The following is an 18,081-nucleotide window of genomic DNA, read 5'->3' as shown; positions in this document are numbered from 1 at the left end:
AAAGACGCAAAAACTAAATATAAGAACGGGAAGCATAGAAATAGCACAAATAGAACAGATCTACCGCTTCTTAGACTTAGTTTCAATGAGAATGACAGATCGATAACTCACATTATGTGCATTTTGTTGGGTCGCCCGAAAAGTTACATATTGTAGCTTTATTGCCTAGAATGTTCCCACCTGATCTTGCCTCCTGACTGCCTTCTAGTCTTAGTACCAGTCTCTTTAGCTAAAATTCCACTCTTTGCCACTCCTTGTTATTGCCAAAGAGACTGGCCTTTCGGCAATCTCAATGTTTTCCATGACAACATGTGGAGCCTCGAGAATAGAATTAGAATTGATAACATAGACAAAAACAACGATTTATCTGTTAGCTAGGCAAGTTGTTGTATTTTGAGGCTTAAAATCAAAACTAAGACGTTTAGTAGTTGGAAATGCAGTATGTATTTACTTTGAGAATATAGACGTGAGCTAGCAACTTTTGACAGACCGGACAAACAAAAACCGGTTCCAATATTTGCATAATCCCTGTGATTGGAGGATAGCTGTGAGGGTGATCGAATCAGGATCAAATCCTCTGTTTTCCTCGAGTTCATTAATGAGTGCGTTCATAAATTCACTTTGGCTATCTACTCCGATTTCTGAGCATTCTGTTTGAGTGTGCCAGAGTGCAGAAAAACAGATGAATTTATGAACACGCAACACAGGTATTAGTAAACATCTGGAAAAAAACGTAATTCAATTGTTGCTAGCAGCACAGTTACAGTCACTAACGCTCTAGATAACATGATAACAGTCTAACCAGCTCTTCTAGGGTGAGTAAAATAGTCAGAGTGAGGTGTTCTCTCATTTGTGTTTAGCCAGAACAAACCCTACTCCTCAGCCAGAGCGTCCAGTGTGCGCTCTGAGAGCGAAATGCACTGAATTTAAGAACTGACAATCTGACAATGCTCTGAATTTATGAATGCCCAGAGCGCACTCTGAGCGCACTCTGATACTCCAGAGTGAATTTACGAACACACCCAATGACAGAACGTTCATATTTGAAGATGGCAGAAAGGCCAGACTCATTGGCACATGACATGGAGTACAGGGAGTGGATTAGCTGAAGAAACTGGTACCCAGGCTAACTGCATTCCATTTCTTTTGACATTTCTTTTCATTGTTAGAGCAGCCACTTGAGTACCTGGTCAATATAATGGATAATCTGTGGTCAAACAAGATAACTGACATTTCTTAGTCACATGCAATGTTTCAATTGGCCCAAACGATTAGTTACCGGAGTGTAACTCCAGTTCTATGAGTGGCCTAAGCCGCCGCGTTCCCAATAAGAAACGTTTCACTAGAGGGTGGCTGAAGACATTGTCTCTGCCAAACCCCTCGTGACAAGCTGAAATCGCCACTGCAAACACCTTAATGGTGGCGGGCGATCGCTGCTTATCAAACATAAACTGTAGGAAAGAGAGAACACTCTCAACCTGACAGCTCATGGGGTCTACACTTTGTGTGACACACCATCGTGAAAAAACTTTCCATCTACTGGCATACATCCTGGAAGTGGAACTGGCACGTGAACCCTGTATGGTCCTGATCACTGCATCAGATAACCCACGGCGCTTCAGCCTGTCCCTCTCAGGAGCCAAGCCTTCAGTGGTTGGCCGATTATGGGCAATTGCCCTATCGAACCCCCCGCCTGAGACAATGCATCCCGTCGATGTGGAATTGGCCAAGGTGGCGCAATCAACATCTGACTCATCTCCGCAAACCAAGGAGCCCCTGGGCGATCGGGGGCTATCAATATCACTGACAGCCATCCTGATATCACCCTGGCTAACAGTGGGAGAATGCAGGACAGCGGAGGGAATGCATATAGAAGAACTCTCCGCCACGGGTGGTGCGCAAATGCGTCTCTTCCCAGTGGCGTTTCGTCCTGTTCCCTCAGAGAGAACCATAGGGGACATTGCGCGTTCACGCGTGACGCGAATAGATCCACCTCGGCTCTCCCGAACTGTTTCCAAATTTTGAGAACAATGTCCGGATGCAGACACCACTCGTCGTCTCGAGGACCCCCTCGCGACATGAGGTCTGCTCCTACGTTCAAGTAGCCCGGAATGTGTGCTGCTCTCAATGAGCGAAGGTGCTCGTGAGCCCACAGCCACAATTCCTCTGCCGCCCGATGGAGAGCAGGAGACCTGACTCCTCCCTGGCGATTTATGTGGGCTACTTTGGTCCGGTTGTCTGACCAGACCAGCACATCGCGACCCAGAAGGGTAGACGCGAAGTGGGTCAGAACCAGTCGAACCGTTTCCAACTCCAAGAGGTTGATGTGGCGACTTGAAAGAGGCCAAACACCTCCTATCGCTTGGGTCTGACATGTCCCTCCCCATCCAGTCAGAGAGGCATCTGTGAACACTGGAATGTAGGAGGACACTTTGCCTATCGGGACTCCGTGCGTGAGATCGCGCAGGTTTCTCCAATAGTTCAGATCTGCACTGAGCGAGAGGGGAACCACCACCAACCGATGACGTTGACGCACTGGGTCTAATCTTAGTTGGGCGAACCATCGCTGCATCCTGCGCATGTGCAGGAGTCCCAGCGGAACCACAGAGTTGGCTGACGACATGAGACCCAAGAGTGACATGATCGACAGCGCCGTCACCGTGTGATTCGGACGACACTTCCTCAGGGCTAGCAACAAGGCTACCCTTCGAGGGTCCGAAATTCGAGCCCTCATCATTACAGTGTCTAGCTGTATCCCCAGGTAGACAATCTGATGACTGGGCCAGGGCGCGCTCTTTTTCCAATTCACAGCGAACCCCAGACGTGTGAGATGAATCACTGTCTGTGTCGTGTGAGTGATCGCCAGCTCTGCTGACGGGGCGAGAACCAGTAGGTCGTCTAGGTAGGCTAGTAGCCTTATTCCCTGACGACGCAACGGTTCCAATGCCGCCCCACACACTTGGACAACGTGCGAGGTGCCAGGGCGTACCCGAATAGCATCCTCGTGTATTCGTACGCCACCCCTTGAAAGGCGAATCGCAGAAACTTCCTGTGACGCGGCTGTACCGGCACATGAAAGTACGCGTCCTTCAGGTCTATGCTTGTACAAAAGTCTCCCTTCTGGACACATTCCAGCAGACGTTTTGTCGTTAGCATTCGAAAGGGCCGTTTGGTTACGCTCTCGTTGAGAATGCGTAAATCCAATATCGGCCTCATTCCCCCCATCTTTTTGGGCACCAGGATGTAGGGCGAATATAGCCCTTTGTTCCTTTGCTCCTGGGGAACTACTGTGACCGCCTCCTTCGCCAAAAGTTCCGTAATCTCTGAAACCAGAGCGGCCACTTTTTCGGGCGTTTTCATCACCGTCTACACCACTTCCCGGAATGGGGGTGAGGTCCGATGGAACTGGATGGCATAACCCATCTGCAACGTCTGTTCTAGCCAGCGTGAGAGGGTACAGCTTCGCTGCCACTGCCAGCAATGCAGAGAAAGCGGGCGAGCGCGAAGCTGTGGTACATTCAGTAGGAAGGACCTGTATTTCTCTATGGCCCTTGCCACCGCTGTTCTCCAACACAGGTGGTGGAACAGCCCAAGGTGGGCCTCCCATGAAAGGGAGAGGAAACATCAGTACTTTCTGAGAGAGAAGGAGGGGCAGAGACATTGGTTAAACCCGTAACCGTCGTATTCCTGCCCTCCGTGAACGCAGCGCGGGTCTGAACTGCACTGACCGAGGCCACAGCCTGCGACAGAGCACCATCCCCAGCGAGCGATTGCGTCATCATTCCAGAATCTGGCTGTGACTGCAATTCGCTATTAGAGCCCCTCACTACAATACTCCTAGGAGTCTGTAATATGAGGTCTCTATGAGGTAACACAAGGCGGCGCCTTGGTATCTTTTTCCCGTTCACCTCCTGTGTGTGCTCAGCTCTGCACCTTTGGTGGGCTGAGTTACACTCAGTGTGGTGAGCATTGGCACGTTCTAAGAGAGGTGGGGGCGCCGATACGTTGGTTACTTTCGTGACCGTGGTAATCGGGCCCTCCGTGACCGCAGCATGGGTCTGAATCGCACTAACAGAGACCTTAGTCTGCGATAGTGCGCCATCCCCAAATAGCGGCTGCGTCATCTTGTCAGAGTCTGACCGAGACTGCAGCCTGCTATGTGAGACACTCCGTATACATGAAGTGTTATTTATACCTACCCTAAGTGCCTGTTCAGCAACGCACCCTTGGTGGGCTGAACGGCGCTCGGAGTGGTAAGAGAGAGAGGGTGAGATATGAACGCTCTCGGACGTATTATGGAAAAGGGGCTCTTTTTTGACAAAGTCAGGTGGAGCCAACTCTTTATTACATACATCACATAAAGCAACATCATCACCCATCCCTTCAACCGAAGGGTGGGGGGGAACAGTGGCCACGTTCGATCCCGACGTGTCCTCCATCCACTCCCCCGCGTCCCGTCATGTGCGCCTCCTCTTGTGGCCTCCTTTCGGGTGCCAGGTCGGCGTTCTCACAACTTCTCTCGCCGGCTGTGTCATTGGGGCCACCGTGGCTGCTGGGGGGGCAGAGCCCGCTCTCCTGCCTCCTGTAGCCGCCGACTGGCGCCGGATACGCCGCCTCGCCGTAGACCCCTGTCTACCTTGGGCAGCGGAAGTGGACGGCCTTTGGGGTTGGGGTGCAGGGCCTAACCTCCCTGCCAGTGGCAGGTGTCTGGCCAGCTGCTTCTTCTCCTCGTACAGCCTTGAAAACCTCTTTGACGGCGACTCCAAAGAGCCCGTCGTCAGAGAGGGGGGCGTTCAAGAGTGACATCCTGTCTGCCTCTTTCATGGTCGTCAGAGACAACCAGAGGTGTCGCTCCGCGACCACCAAAGTAGCCATGGACCTCCCCGAGCAGACGGCCGAAGCCTGTGTTAGGTGCAAGACGGCGCCAGAAATTCTGGACGCTTCCTCCACCTCCTCTGGTTCCAGCTCAGTCTTACCCGTGGTTAAACGGGACAGAGCGGCTGCCAAGAGGGCAATGTTATTGGCTGCTGCTACAGCCTGGGCTCCCAAATTGAAGGACTTCTCTAACAGCTGTGCTGTGAGACGGTCCTTTTGAGATGGTAGAGTGGCCTTTTTGGAAGAGGGCCAAGGACTCGAACCCGGTACGAGATACGCCGCCATGGCTCTCTCTAACCTGGGGATTCCTCTTGCCGGGCCCTGGAACCTTCCCTCCACTCTAGTGAACGGGAGGTACGACTTAGCTGGCGAACGCGCCGCTAGAGGAGCCTCCCATGAGCCCTCGACGTACTTGGCCAAAGAGGGCATGGCTGGAGCCAGTGGCTCTGCCGCTTTCCTTGGCCTGGAATAGGGGCCGCCCTCCATTAAATCTACCTCCGGTGCGGAGGGAATAGGGGGCAGCGCTATTTCCAGTCGCCTGGCAGCTCTCTCAATGAGTCCGGGAAAGTCCGACCTCAGAGAAGCTGCAGCGAAGGACAGGGCTTCTGATTTCTCAGAGCCCGTGTCGTCATCGCCATAGGAACTACAAGCCCTCTCACTAACCAAAGGAAAGGGGGGCTTGAAAGTATGAGGGACGGGGTCAGACTGTTCCATTGGAATGCCTGCCTCCTCCTCATAGTCCCCATCATCTCCAGAGACTGCGCCGTCAGATGACGCCTCTGAAGCAGAGGCTAAAATCGACAGTACATCCTCTAGAGGGATATCCTCCCTGAAGAACGCCCAGCGCTGCTTCCTCTCCTTCATAGAAAGGAGGGCGCAGGAGGCGCAGTTAGGGGGACTGCTGACGCCCTCTTTGGCATGCTGAGACCCCAAACACACGAAACATAAGTCGTGGGAGTCGCCAGCCGCCATGGAGGAGCATCTGCATTGAGCTCTGAAAAGAGCTTTTGGGGGTCGAAAATCTCCAGGTGTGCTCATTTCTGGGACGACGTCGATGATCTGGAAAATCGACGGCGTATCTCGTCCTGAGTCTTTTCTTCGTGTCTTCTTGGCTTCTCCAGTCTAGTCCAGTCGCTAAAGATAAAGGGAGGCTGATTGAGGGGAGGCATCCCCTCTTATAGGGACACATGTACTCCTATTGGCTGCAGGTGTGTGCATAATTTTGTCTCAGGCTGATGCTGCCTTAGGGCAGTGGGTAAACCAATAGGAGCAGAGCTCCCCTATGGGGCGGAGCTCCACGATATAGAACAACATGTTTAATGTTGCCTTGTTGAACTATTGACCCAGGCAGAGTTCGCCCTTCAAATTCACTTATCACACATGATTGTACAAATCAAATGTATTTGTTACATGCGCCGAATACAACAGGTGTAGACCTTACCGTGAAATGCTTACTTACAAGTCCTTAACCAACAATGCAGTTCAGGAAATAGAGTTAAGATAATATTTACTAAATAAAAAGTCACACAATAAAATAACAATAACGATGCTATATACAGGGGGTACTGGTACCGAGTCAATGTGCGGGGGTAGTTGAGGTAATTTGTACATGTTGGTAGGGGTAAAGTGACTATGCATAGATAATAAACAGCGAGTAGCAGCAGTGTTAAAAACAAAGAGGAGGGGGGGGGGGGGGTCAATGTAAATAGTCTGGGTGCCATTTTATTAATTGTTCAGCAGTCTTATGCTTTGGGGGTAGAAGCTGTTGGCGTTCCGGTACCGCTTGCCGTGCGGTAGCAGAAAGAACAGTCTATAACTTGGATGACTGCGAGTCTTTGACCATTTTTTGGGCCTTCCTCTGACACCACCTTGTATATACAGTGCCTTGCAAAAGTATTCATCCCCCTTTTCCTATTTTGTTGCATTACAACCTGTAATTTAAATTGTTTTTTTGCCTCATGGTGGTAAAAACACAAAGTTTAGGTAAGATCCTAAAATTGGTTAGGTCAATTGCAAGTTGCAACCAACAGGCAGAACATAATGCACAGATGCAGGTTAGTGCTGGATTTCTTAAAATACTACTAACGGGAGATTACATGCAGCAGGATGTTAAAACAAATTAGCTTGCAACCAAAAACCCACAAGAATAAAACAGCAGAACAGTTGATCTCGCGTTGTGAATATGTCAAGTGAGTTAGACAGCAGACAGCTGTCATAAAACCGTCGTGGATGTGGTGGAGGAGTCAAGCGCAGGAAGCAGAGGTTTAGTCCAACAAGACTTTTAATAGTCTCAAAAGCAAATGTATAAACCCCGACCTCGAATAACACGAAGAGGCGAGGGAACATTACGCACACGCGTAAAACACTAAACATAGAAAAATGATACGGAAAAACAAACACGTATCATATACAAGAGGCAACGGAAAAATAACAACACACAATTACCATAGAGCAAAACAAGGAACTTATAAGACACATAATCAACACTCAAACAGACACAGGTGTGACAGACAGACAAAAGCAATCAAACACAGAAACATAGAGCGGTGGCAGCTAATACTCCGGGGACGGCGAACGCCGAAGCCTGCCCGAACAAGGAGGAGGAGCAGCCTCGGCCGAAACCGTGACAGTACCCCCCCCTTGACGCGCGGCCCCAGCCGCGCGCCGACCCCGGCCTAGGGGACGGCCAGGAGGACGCGGACCCGGGCGCGTGGGATGCCCATGGTGAAACTCAGTCAGGAGGGATGGATCAAGTATGTCCCCCCTGGGCACCCAGCACCGTTCCTCCGGACCGTACCCCTCCCACTCCACGAAATACTGGAGACCACTCCTCCGGCGCCTCGAGTCCAGGATGGTCCGGACCCTGTACGCCGGGGCCCCCTCGATGTCCAAAGGGGGCGGAGGGGTCTCTCCTATCTCATCTTCTTGGAGTGGGCCAGCTACCACCGGCCTGAGAAGAGACACATGGAACGAGGGGTTAATATTTTTATACTCAATTGGCAGTTGTAACCTGTAACACACCTCGTTCAATCTTCTCAGGACTTTGAAGGGCCCCACAAACCGCCGACCCAGCTTCCGGCAGGGCAGGCGGAGGGGCAGGTTTCGAGTCGAGAGCCAGACTCGATCTCCCGGTGTGTACACCGGCCCCTCGCTGCGGTGGCGATCGGCGCTCGCCTTTTGTTGACGTATGGCACGCTGCAGATGGACATGGGCAGCGACCCACGTCTCCTCCGAGCGCCGAATCCACTCGTCCACCGCAGGGGCCTCGATTTGCTAAACATGAGTGCTAAATCCTCATACTCGGGGGGAATGCGCAGTGCGGGCCCTTGGTTCGGACTCTCTACCGAGGTCGCCCCTATGGAAACACCTAGACATCTCCCTACACACTGGGCAGACCACTCCATAAGAGCCCTCTGTTGCCACGCTATGGTAGGATCATGGGTACTTAACCAGGGAAGGCCCAACACCACTGGGTACGCAGGAGAGTCAATCAGATAGAACTGAATGATTTCCTCATGACCCCCCTGCGTCGTCATAGTCAGTGGTGCTGTGACATCCCTGATCAGACCCGACCCCAACGGCCGGCTGTCTAATGCGTGGACAGGGAATGGAACTTCTACCGGCCGAAGGGGAATTCCTAACCTAGCACAAAATGCTCGATCAATAAAGTTCCCAGCTGCGCCTGAATCTACTAGCGCCTTATGCTGGGAATGAGGTGCCACCTGTGGAAACCTCACAGGAATACTCATGTGACCAACAGAGAGCTCTGGGTGAGTGGGGCGCCTACTCACCTGAAATGACTCCCCAGTGCGTGGCCTGTTGTCACCTCTCCCAGGAGACCCTCCCCAGCACCTGGCCGCAGTGTGTCCTCCACGACCGCAGGTGGTGCAGTGGATGGCCCCCCTCGGGTTCCCTCTCCTCCTCTCTCTAGCGCCAGCACCCCCTAGCTCCATGGGAATCGGCTCGGGGGTGCTAGAGGGTGGACTGGACGACCCCCACTCGGGACGTCCGCGGGTAGCCAGCAGGGTATCCAGACGGATGGAAATGTCCACCAACTGGTCAAACGACAGGTTGGTGTCCCTGCAGGCCAGCTCCCTACGAACGTCCTCTCGTAGACTACATCGGTACTGGTCGATGAGGGCCCTCTCATTCCACCCCGCATCCGCCGCTAGTGTCCGGAACTCCAGTGCGAACTCCTGTGCGCTCCTCTTCCCCTGTCGGAGGTGGAATAGACGCTCTCCCGCCGCTTTCCCCTCAGGGGGATGATCGAAGACAGCCCTGAAGCGGCGGGAGAACTCCGCGTAGGTGATGGTAGCGGCGTCTATTCCCCTCCATTCGGCGTTGGCCCATTCCAACGCCTTGCCGGAGAGACAGGAGATGAGGGCGGAGACGCTCTCGTATCCCGAGGGCGCCGGGTGTATAGTGGCAAGGTACAGTTCTACCTGCAGGAGGAATCCCTGACACCCGGCTGCAGAACCGTCATATGCCCTCGGGAGTGAGAGCCGAATGCCACTGGGTTCCGGTACTGAGAGAGGAGGACTGGCCGTTGGTGATGCGAAGTTGTAAGGGTCCTTGGCCACCTCAGAGTTCACCAATCGGCGCAGGGCGTTGGACACCTCGTCCATGACGGTCCCGAGTTGCTGGATCATGGCGTCCTGGAAATTGATCCGGTCCAGCAGGGATTCGGGTGCCGTCGCTGATCCTGCTGACTCCATAATGGTGTGTTGTTCTGTCATAAAACCGTCGTGGATGTGGTGGAGGAGTCAAGCGCAGGAAGCAGAGGTTTAGTCCAACAAGACTTTTAATAGTCTCAAAAGCAAATGTATAAACCCCGACCTCGAATAACACGAAGAGGCGAGGGAACATTACGCACACGCGTAAAACACTAAACATAGAAAAATGATACGGAAAAACAAACACGTATCATATACAAGAGGCAACGGAAAAATAACAACACACAATTACCATAGAGCAAAACAAGGAACTTATAAGACACATAATCAACACTCAAACAGACACAGGTGTGACAGACAGACAAAAGCAATCAAACACAGAAACATAGAGCGGTGGCAGCTAATACTCCGGGGACGGCGAATGCCGAAGCCTGCCCGAACAAGGAGGAGGAGCAGCCTCGGCCGAAACCGTGACAACAGCTGCGTTTAGGTTCTCTATTGCCATCCCCAATTATATTATCGACCTATCAGTAACATTGGAAATCGCAACTATTTATGGTAAGAATATAGGATTATATATTCATACAAACATTTCATCTTAAATGTCAACATGATTAGAATATGAATGTGACACATTAGAGTATACTTTGTCACTTGAAATATCTTGATTAAACTATAATTGAATGAAAACAGATTATATTAACTCAATGATTGGCTTGATGTAGTTACCAAAGGGAGATATATATAATTATTTTATTTTTATTTTTAAATAAGAAATTACAGTATTGTATTAAGACAAGTAGTTCTTCATGGATTACATGAATTGGAAATGAGAACATAAGTACACCAACATGAGCTTTCCATTCATAAAATGTGTAGAGTAAATTGCTACAGTAGATGATCTGTGGTAAACAAGGAAATACTTAAATTCCGTTGTATGCAATGATTGTCAAATAGTTAAGTCTGTGCTTAGTCTGCTCAAATAGTAGGTTTAGTTTATACCGAAGATAATACCCACCATAAATAGTCTTGAAAAATGTTGGCAGCATCCAGGACTAAAATGTAACACCAACAACAGCTTTAGGGAGCAGTAATACGGTGGCCAATAGTGGTTGCTATTGAGATTAGCAGTGTGGGTGATTTTAGCACATATTAATAGTTTAACAAGAAATCACCTTGTGTTGAGACAATGTTAGTTGCAATTGACCGGTTAACCTCTTGAATGATAATATAAAATGTAGATTTCCGCCTAAATAGACATAACCAAAAGTATTCTGGTGTTCCTAATGTTTGTTATACTCAGTGTACAGTTTAAACACATCAATACACGAAAAGCAAAACAGTCATATAAAACAAACCCATTCTTCAGTAAAAAGGCCCTCAGCTGTCTGAATTGCCCTAGAGGCACCAACTCTTCCAATTTAAGAGTTTTGGAGATTATTCCACAAGTAAGGTGCAAAAAAGCAGATTTACCTACAGTAACTCAGTGAAGATCAAAGGGATCTCCAGATTAGAACTCCCTGAGACCGGGTCTGCTAGCTTGTATGATTTCTGCCTAAATAGACATACCCAAAAGTAATTATTTTTGATAAGATGGCCAAAAACAATTAGTAATCCTACATAGTTCTAGAAAGGTCTGGATCTCACCTTTCTGGGAAACAGTTATAAATTGCTGAGGTGTACTCACCTTTGAGGAGACCAGCTCAAGTACATAGTGCAAATATTATGAAAATATAAAAAATCATATTATTTTTTCCTATTCAAGAAAAGTTGGACCCGTTCCAAATGGACCTGTGGCTTTCCTACCCGGACCCGATAAATATGTTTTTTAAATATAGAGACCCATTCTGAACGGACCCGAGGACAACCAGAGCCATAGATTATTTATCATCCCTCCTGATTACATGGTACCTGTCTTGACTGCATCAAATAGAGTAAAGAAGCTAGCTATTTAAGCTAGTTAGCTAGGTAGGCTACATTTTAAGGCGCTTTCTTCCTGTCCTTCTAAAATTAGCTAAAAATAACAACAACAGCATTCAAATTAGTAAGTAGCAGCCTGTCCTTCTCATTGAACTTTTAATTCCGTCATTTAAATTCCATCTTTCACTAGATATCTCCTAACTTGCTTGCTACACACGGAGGCTCTTTGACTGTAGTGCTGCTTTGATGACTTGTGATTGGCCAACAACAACAACAAGCTACATGAGCCATTCTCGTGAAAAGCAAGAGCAGCAGCATAAATTATACAATTCTCTCTCTCTCTACTGCAGCAGTTGCATTCGGGTCCTTACGGGCAAATCAGTTATACTTACACATTCACGAGATACAGTGGGGAAAAAAAGTATTTAGTCAGCCACCAATTGTGCAAGTTCTCCCACTTAAAAATATGAGAGAGGCCTGTAATTTTCATCATAGGTACACGTCAACTATGACAGACAAATTGAGAAAAAAAATTCCAGAAAATCACATTGTAGGATTTTTAATGAATTTATTTGCAAATTATGGTGGAAAAAAACTATTTGGTCACCTACAAACAAGTAAGATTTCTGGCTCTCACAGACCTGTAACTTCTTCTTTAAGAGGCTCCTCTGTCCTCCACTCGTTACCTGTATTAATGGCACCTGTTTGAACTTGTTATCAGTATAAAAGACACCTGTCCACAACCTCAAACAGTCACACTCCAAACTCCACTATGGCCAAGACCAAAGAGCTGTCAAAGGACACCAGAAACAAAATTGTAGACCTGACCAGGCTGGGAAGACTGAATCTGCAATAGGTAAGCAGCTTGGTTTGAAGAAATCAACTGTGGGAGCAATTATTAGGAAATGGAAGACATACAATACCACTGATAATCTCCCTCGATCTGGGGCTCCATGCAAGATCTCACCCCGTGGGGTCAAAATTATCAAAAGAACGGTGAGCAAAAATCCCAGAACCACACGGGGGGACCTAGTGAATGACCTGCAGAGAGCTGGGACCAAAGTAACAAAGCCTACCATCAATAACACACTACGCCGCCAGGGACTCAAATCCTGCAGTGCCAGACGTGTCCCCCTGCTTAAGCCAGTACATGTCCAGGCCCGTCTGAAGTTTGCTAGAGTGCATTTGGATGATCCAGAAGAGGATTGGGAGAATGTCAGATTAAACCAAAATAGAACTTTTTGGTAAAAACTCAACTCGTCGTGTTTGGAGGACAAAGAATGCTGAGTTGCATCCAAAGAACACCATACCTACTGTGAAGCATGGGGGTGGAAACATCATGCTTTGGGGCTGTTTTTCTGCAAAGGGACCAGGACGACTGATCCGTGTAAAGGAAAGAATGAATGGGGCCATGTATTGTGAGATTTTGAGTGAAAACCTCCTTCCATCAGCAAGGGCATTGAAGATGAAACGTGGCTGGGTCTTTCAGCATGACAATGATCCCAAACACACCGCCCGGGCAACGAAGGAGTGGCTTCGTAAGAAGCATTTCAAGGTCCTGGAGTGGCCTAGCCAGTCTCCAGATCTCAACCCCATAGAAAATCTTTGGAGGGAGTTGAAAGTCCGTGTTGCCCAGCGACAGCCCCAAAACATCACTGCTCTAGAGGAGATCTGCATGGAGGAATGGGCCAAAATACCAGCAACAGTGTGTGAAAACCTTGTGAAGACTTACAGAAAACGTTTGACCTGTGTCATTGCCAACAAAGGGTATATAACAAAGTATTGAGAAACTTTTGTTATTGACTAAATACTTATTTTCCACCATAATTTGCAAATAAATTCATAAAAAATCCTACAATGTGATTTTCTGGATTTTCTTTTCTCAATTTGTCTGTCATAGTTGACCTGTACCTATGATGAAATTACAGGCCTCTCTCATATTTTTAAGTGGGAGAACTTGCACAATTGGTGGCTGACTAAATACTTTTTTCCCCCACTGTACGTGACAATAATATCAGATCTGACCCAGAATTCAGAATTATGCCAGAATTTTGGACCGGGATAGAATAGTCATTCATTCAGGGGCATATTTTAATTTCACTGTGCACCCCTCTACGTGCGTGTAACATCTGATTCTGCATCAAAAGTGTGTGTGTCTCCTGTGTGCATTCGAAACTCATCTGATGTTTTATGCAGACAATCTCCCGTTTCTCTGTGCACCCGTATCGTTGCAATAAGTCCAGTATCGCTATCAGCAACAGTTGAAATTACACTTTTGCCATCAATATCTTTACGGGAAGCAGTTAGTTCAATGTGATAACATAATATAAACAAATATATATATTTAAGGGTATAAAAATATCTGATATCATTTGTTTTTAGTAATCAGATAATATAACATTGGCCAGTTTATTAGGTACACCAATCACCCTGTTCACAAATGGATCGCTTCTACAGACAGTGAGTCATGTGGCTGTGGCTTGCTATTTAAAGCAGGCAGACAGCCATCAAGGCATTCAGTTACTGTTCAATTTAATGTTAGAATGGGCAAAACAAGTGACCTAAACGACTTTGAGCGTGGTATGATCGTGGTATGCGTGGTGCGCCGGATCCAGTATCTCAGAAATGGCCGCCTTCCTAGGCTTTTCATGCACGACAGTGTCTAAGGTTTACAGGGCAGTCCTGTGGGCGAAAGCTCGTTGATAAGAGAGGTCGAAGGAGAATGGCAAGAATCGTGCAAGCTAACAGGCGGGCCACAAACAGACAAATAACGGAGTAGTACAACAGTGGTGTGCAGAATGGCATCTGATAACGCACAACTCGTCGATCCTTGTCACGGATGGGCTATTGCAGCAGACGACCACACCGGGTTCCACTCCTGTCAGCTAAAAACAAGAAGAAGTGGCTCCAGTGGGCACGTGATTACTAAGTCTGGACAACTGAGGAGAGGAAAAACATCGCCTAGAACATGACTTACTTGAGTGGCCAATAGAGCATCTTTGGGATGAGATGGAATGGGCTGTTCACAGCATGAATGTACCCCCGTCCAATCCGCAGCAACTGTATGATGCCATAGCGTCAGCATGGACCAACATCCCTGTGGAAAGTTTCCGACACCTTGTAGACTACCCCGAAGAATTCAGGCTGTTCTGGAGGCAAAGGGCAGTCCAACCCGGTACTAGATGGTGTACCTAATAAACTGGCCGGTGAGTGTACACTACATGGTCAAAAGTATGTGGACATTTGCTCTTCGAACATCTCATTCCAAAATCATGGGCAATAATATGGAGTTGGTCCCCTCTTTGTTGCTATAACAGCCTCCACTCTTCTGGGAAGGCTTTCCGCTAGATTTTGGAACATTGCTGCGGGGACTTGCTACCATTCAGCCACGAGCATTAGTGAGGTCAGGCACTGATGTTGGGCGATTAGGCCTGGCTCGCAGTCGGCGTTCCAATTCATCCCAAAGGTGTTCGATGGGGTTGAGGTCAGGGCTGCAGGCCAGTCAAGTTCTTCCACACCAATCTCGACAAACCATTTCTGTATGGACCTCACTTTGTGAACAGGGGCATTGTCATGCTGAAACAGGAAAGGGCCTTCCCCAAACTGTTGCCACAAAGTTGGAAGCACAGAATTGTCTAGAATGTCATTGTATGCTGTAGCGTTAAGATTACCCTTCACTGGAACTAAGGGGCCTAGCCCGAACCATGAAAAACAGCCCCAGACCATTATTCCTCCTACAAACTTTACAGTTGGCACTATTCATTCGGGCAGGTAGCGTTCCCCTGGCATCCACAAAACCCAGATTTGTCCGTTGGACTACCAGATGGTGAAGCGTGATTCATCACTCCAGAGGACACGCGTCCACTGCTCCAGAGTCCAATGGCGGCGAGCTTTACACCACTCCAGCCGACGCTTGGCATGGCGCATGGTGATTTTAAGATTGTGTGCGGCTGCACGGCCATGGAAACCCATTTCATGAAGCTCCCGACTAACAGTTTTTGTGCCGACGTTGCTTCCAGAGGCAGTTTGGAACTCGGTAGTGAGTGTTGCAACCGAGTACAGACCATTTATACGTGCTTCAGCACTCGGCGGTCCCGTTCTGTGAGCTTATGTGGTCTACCACTTCGCCGCTGAGCCGTTGTTGCTCCTAGACGTTTCCACGTCACAATAACAGCACTTACAGTTGACCAGGGCAGCTCTGGCAGGGCAGAAATTTGACGAACTCACTTGTTGGAAAGGTGGCATCCTATGACGGTGCCACGTTGAAAGTCACTGAGCTCTTCAGTACGGGCCATTCTACTGCCAAGGTTTGTCTGGAGATTGTATGTCTGTGTGCTCGATTTTATACACCTGTCAGCAACATTTGTGACTGAAATAGCCAAATCCACTAATTTGAAGGGGTGTCCACATACTTTTGCATGGGCTGCGTCTCAATCAACTACATCCGCCTTCAGCATCTGTGGTGGAAGGTGGCCGAGCTACAGTGGTGTTTGTCAGACGATGAGACATCCCGAAAATCGATCTTCTCACAACAACTTCTGAAACGTCTGAACAGTTTGGCCTACAAAACTAATATGACCACTCTATGGAAAGATGAGATTCTCACGAACATGATGGTGTTCTCCGTTTGCTCTACGACCCCTACAAGTGTCACGGGACTCGTCTGAAGGTAACTGGTACGGAAAAAAATTAATGGAAGTATGGAGGTAGTTTTGTGCCAACAATATATATATATATATATTGCCCATACTCCATGGTTGGTGGAGAAAGTAATTAAGTACTTAGGATCTTCAAATACAATCTAGGCTGCTCTAAAATGTAAAATAATTTAACACAATTTAGGCCTATTCTACCACGTGCCTCACATTGGGGAGTAAGCTATACATTTGGTCAAATATAAACTCTTAAAAAATATGCAATATCGTTACATAATTCCCATTCCACAATTACATAAGTATCTTAACAAAGCACATTAGCCAACATTTCCATTGGCCTATAGGCTGACTGTTTTACATGATGATTCAGATTTTTTATTTTTGAAATACTTCAGACAAGCACTTTCCCACCGCTAAAGCCTACCTTAAATATAGCTTTTACAACCTGAGAATGCAGGTTCATAGCATCTAGATTTCAACCCTGAGATTATTTCTGTTGTCCACCAGAGGTGACTTTTGGGGAGTTGGTGTGACTTCCAAGGTGTGTAAAATCTGGAAAACCTGTTTCTGGAGATGCGCGCACATGACTCAAAATGGGTATACTGAATTTTGGGAAGTGCATGATCAAATGTGCAAACAACGTGCTCTGCACAGTGAAATGAGAATATGCCCCACACGGATTTAAAATGAATTGAAATTTGTAGTACAACTGTGGGTGTAATTCCTGCACAAGTCACATTGAATTTGTGTGTTATATTGGAAGAAAGTCTGCCAAATGATAGTATTATTTAAAAAGATTTGTTTAATTGTATACAGTAGTATGATCTTCGCCTTTTGATTTTTCCCTCTTGCTTTTCTACCTAGGTGAAGTTGGAGATTGGAAGAACCATCTAAGTGAAGCCCAAAGTAATCAGATGGACGAGGAGTTTGAGAAGTACCTGGCTCACACTAAACTGGGGGCCAAGTTAAAATATGATATTTACTGCAAGTAGGGAGTTGAAAATTCCAGATCCAATGCAGAATTAGCATATTCAGAAGATTGAAATCGCAAAATGTTGCTCATGTCTACAGTAGGCCTAAACCTTCTGTAAGAATATTCAAAGATAAATATACAACGCAGAGAACTAAAGATCAATGCAACTAGTTGTTTTTCTGTAATAGAGAACTAGAGATCAATGGAACTAGTTGTTTTTCAGTTCAACATCTGTGTAGGGGTTCCAGCTCGGACTCAAAACTACGTGGGACAAGTTCTCATTGGTCCAAACAATCTATACATTGAAGCCTGAAACGGGATACTTTGTATTTGGCCATTGGCCCAATTTTACAGCAATGAATTCTAATTGGTCAACCACAGGCTAGGTTTTGGTATAAACTACATCCTGTCTCTTTGTTCAGTGGAGAAACAACGAGAACAGGGAAGAATGAACATCCACTTTCCAGCATAACAACTATGATTTGTTCTCTTTGAATAAATATATTTTTCTCCCCCTGATTTGTTTTGGGGTCTGTGTTGTCGAAGAATAACATCAACTGCTAACACTTATTTTGTATTATACTGTTGCAAAATATGACTTAGTAGTCATACAGTATAACCAACCATAACTACTTCATAGAAGTAGTGTGTACACGCACAACTGGTTCAAATTTTCCAGCAGCATTTGCAGTGTTTTTCTTCTATTTTTACCAGAATATGAATAATACATTGATATGATCAATTTCATAGTTCAAGTTAGTTTTGCAATTAAACATAATTTAATTTTGTTGGGTGTTACAGAAAGTATGTCTGTCTCCATAAATGTTGATTTAGTTTGTTTGACGTCAGACTGTAATAACCCATGGAACTGTAGCTATGCAATGGATGAAGCAAGGGAGTGGCTTTATAGATTGTTGCTTTATTCTTAACCGGAGAATGTTGTTAATGCAACTGCACTCAGAACATGTGTGGGCTGCATCCCAAT

General features: G+C 47.3%; 1 protein-coding gene across 1 annotated transcript in view; it reads left to right on the top strand.

Moving 5' to 3' along the window:
* The window catches only part of LOC311113434 (sulfotransferase 6B1-like), a gene marked incomplete at both ends in the record, with an annotated part of 34,852 nt that extends 17,737 nt beyond the window's left edge, over window positions 1-17,115 (top strand). Inside the window, one exon of the mRNA XM_084156647.1 lies at window positions 16,988-17,115. Within this exon, the coding sequence (XP_084012773.1) occupies window positions 16,988-17,115 (128 nt within the window). The remainder of the gene's footprint in view (window positions 1-16,987) is intronic.
* Between the last annotated feature and the right edge of the window lie 966 nt (window positions 17,116-18,081).

This window comes from Coregonus lavaretus (assembly GCF_964263955.1).
Source record: "Coregonus lavaretus genome assembly, chromosome: 40".
Lineage (NCBI taxonomy): Eukaryota > Metazoa > Chordata > Actinopteri > Salmoniformes > Salmonidae > Coregonus > Coregonus lavaretus.
The sequence above is the reverse complement of the archived record's forward strand: the minus strand, read 5'-3'. Positions and strand labels throughout refer to the sequence as shown.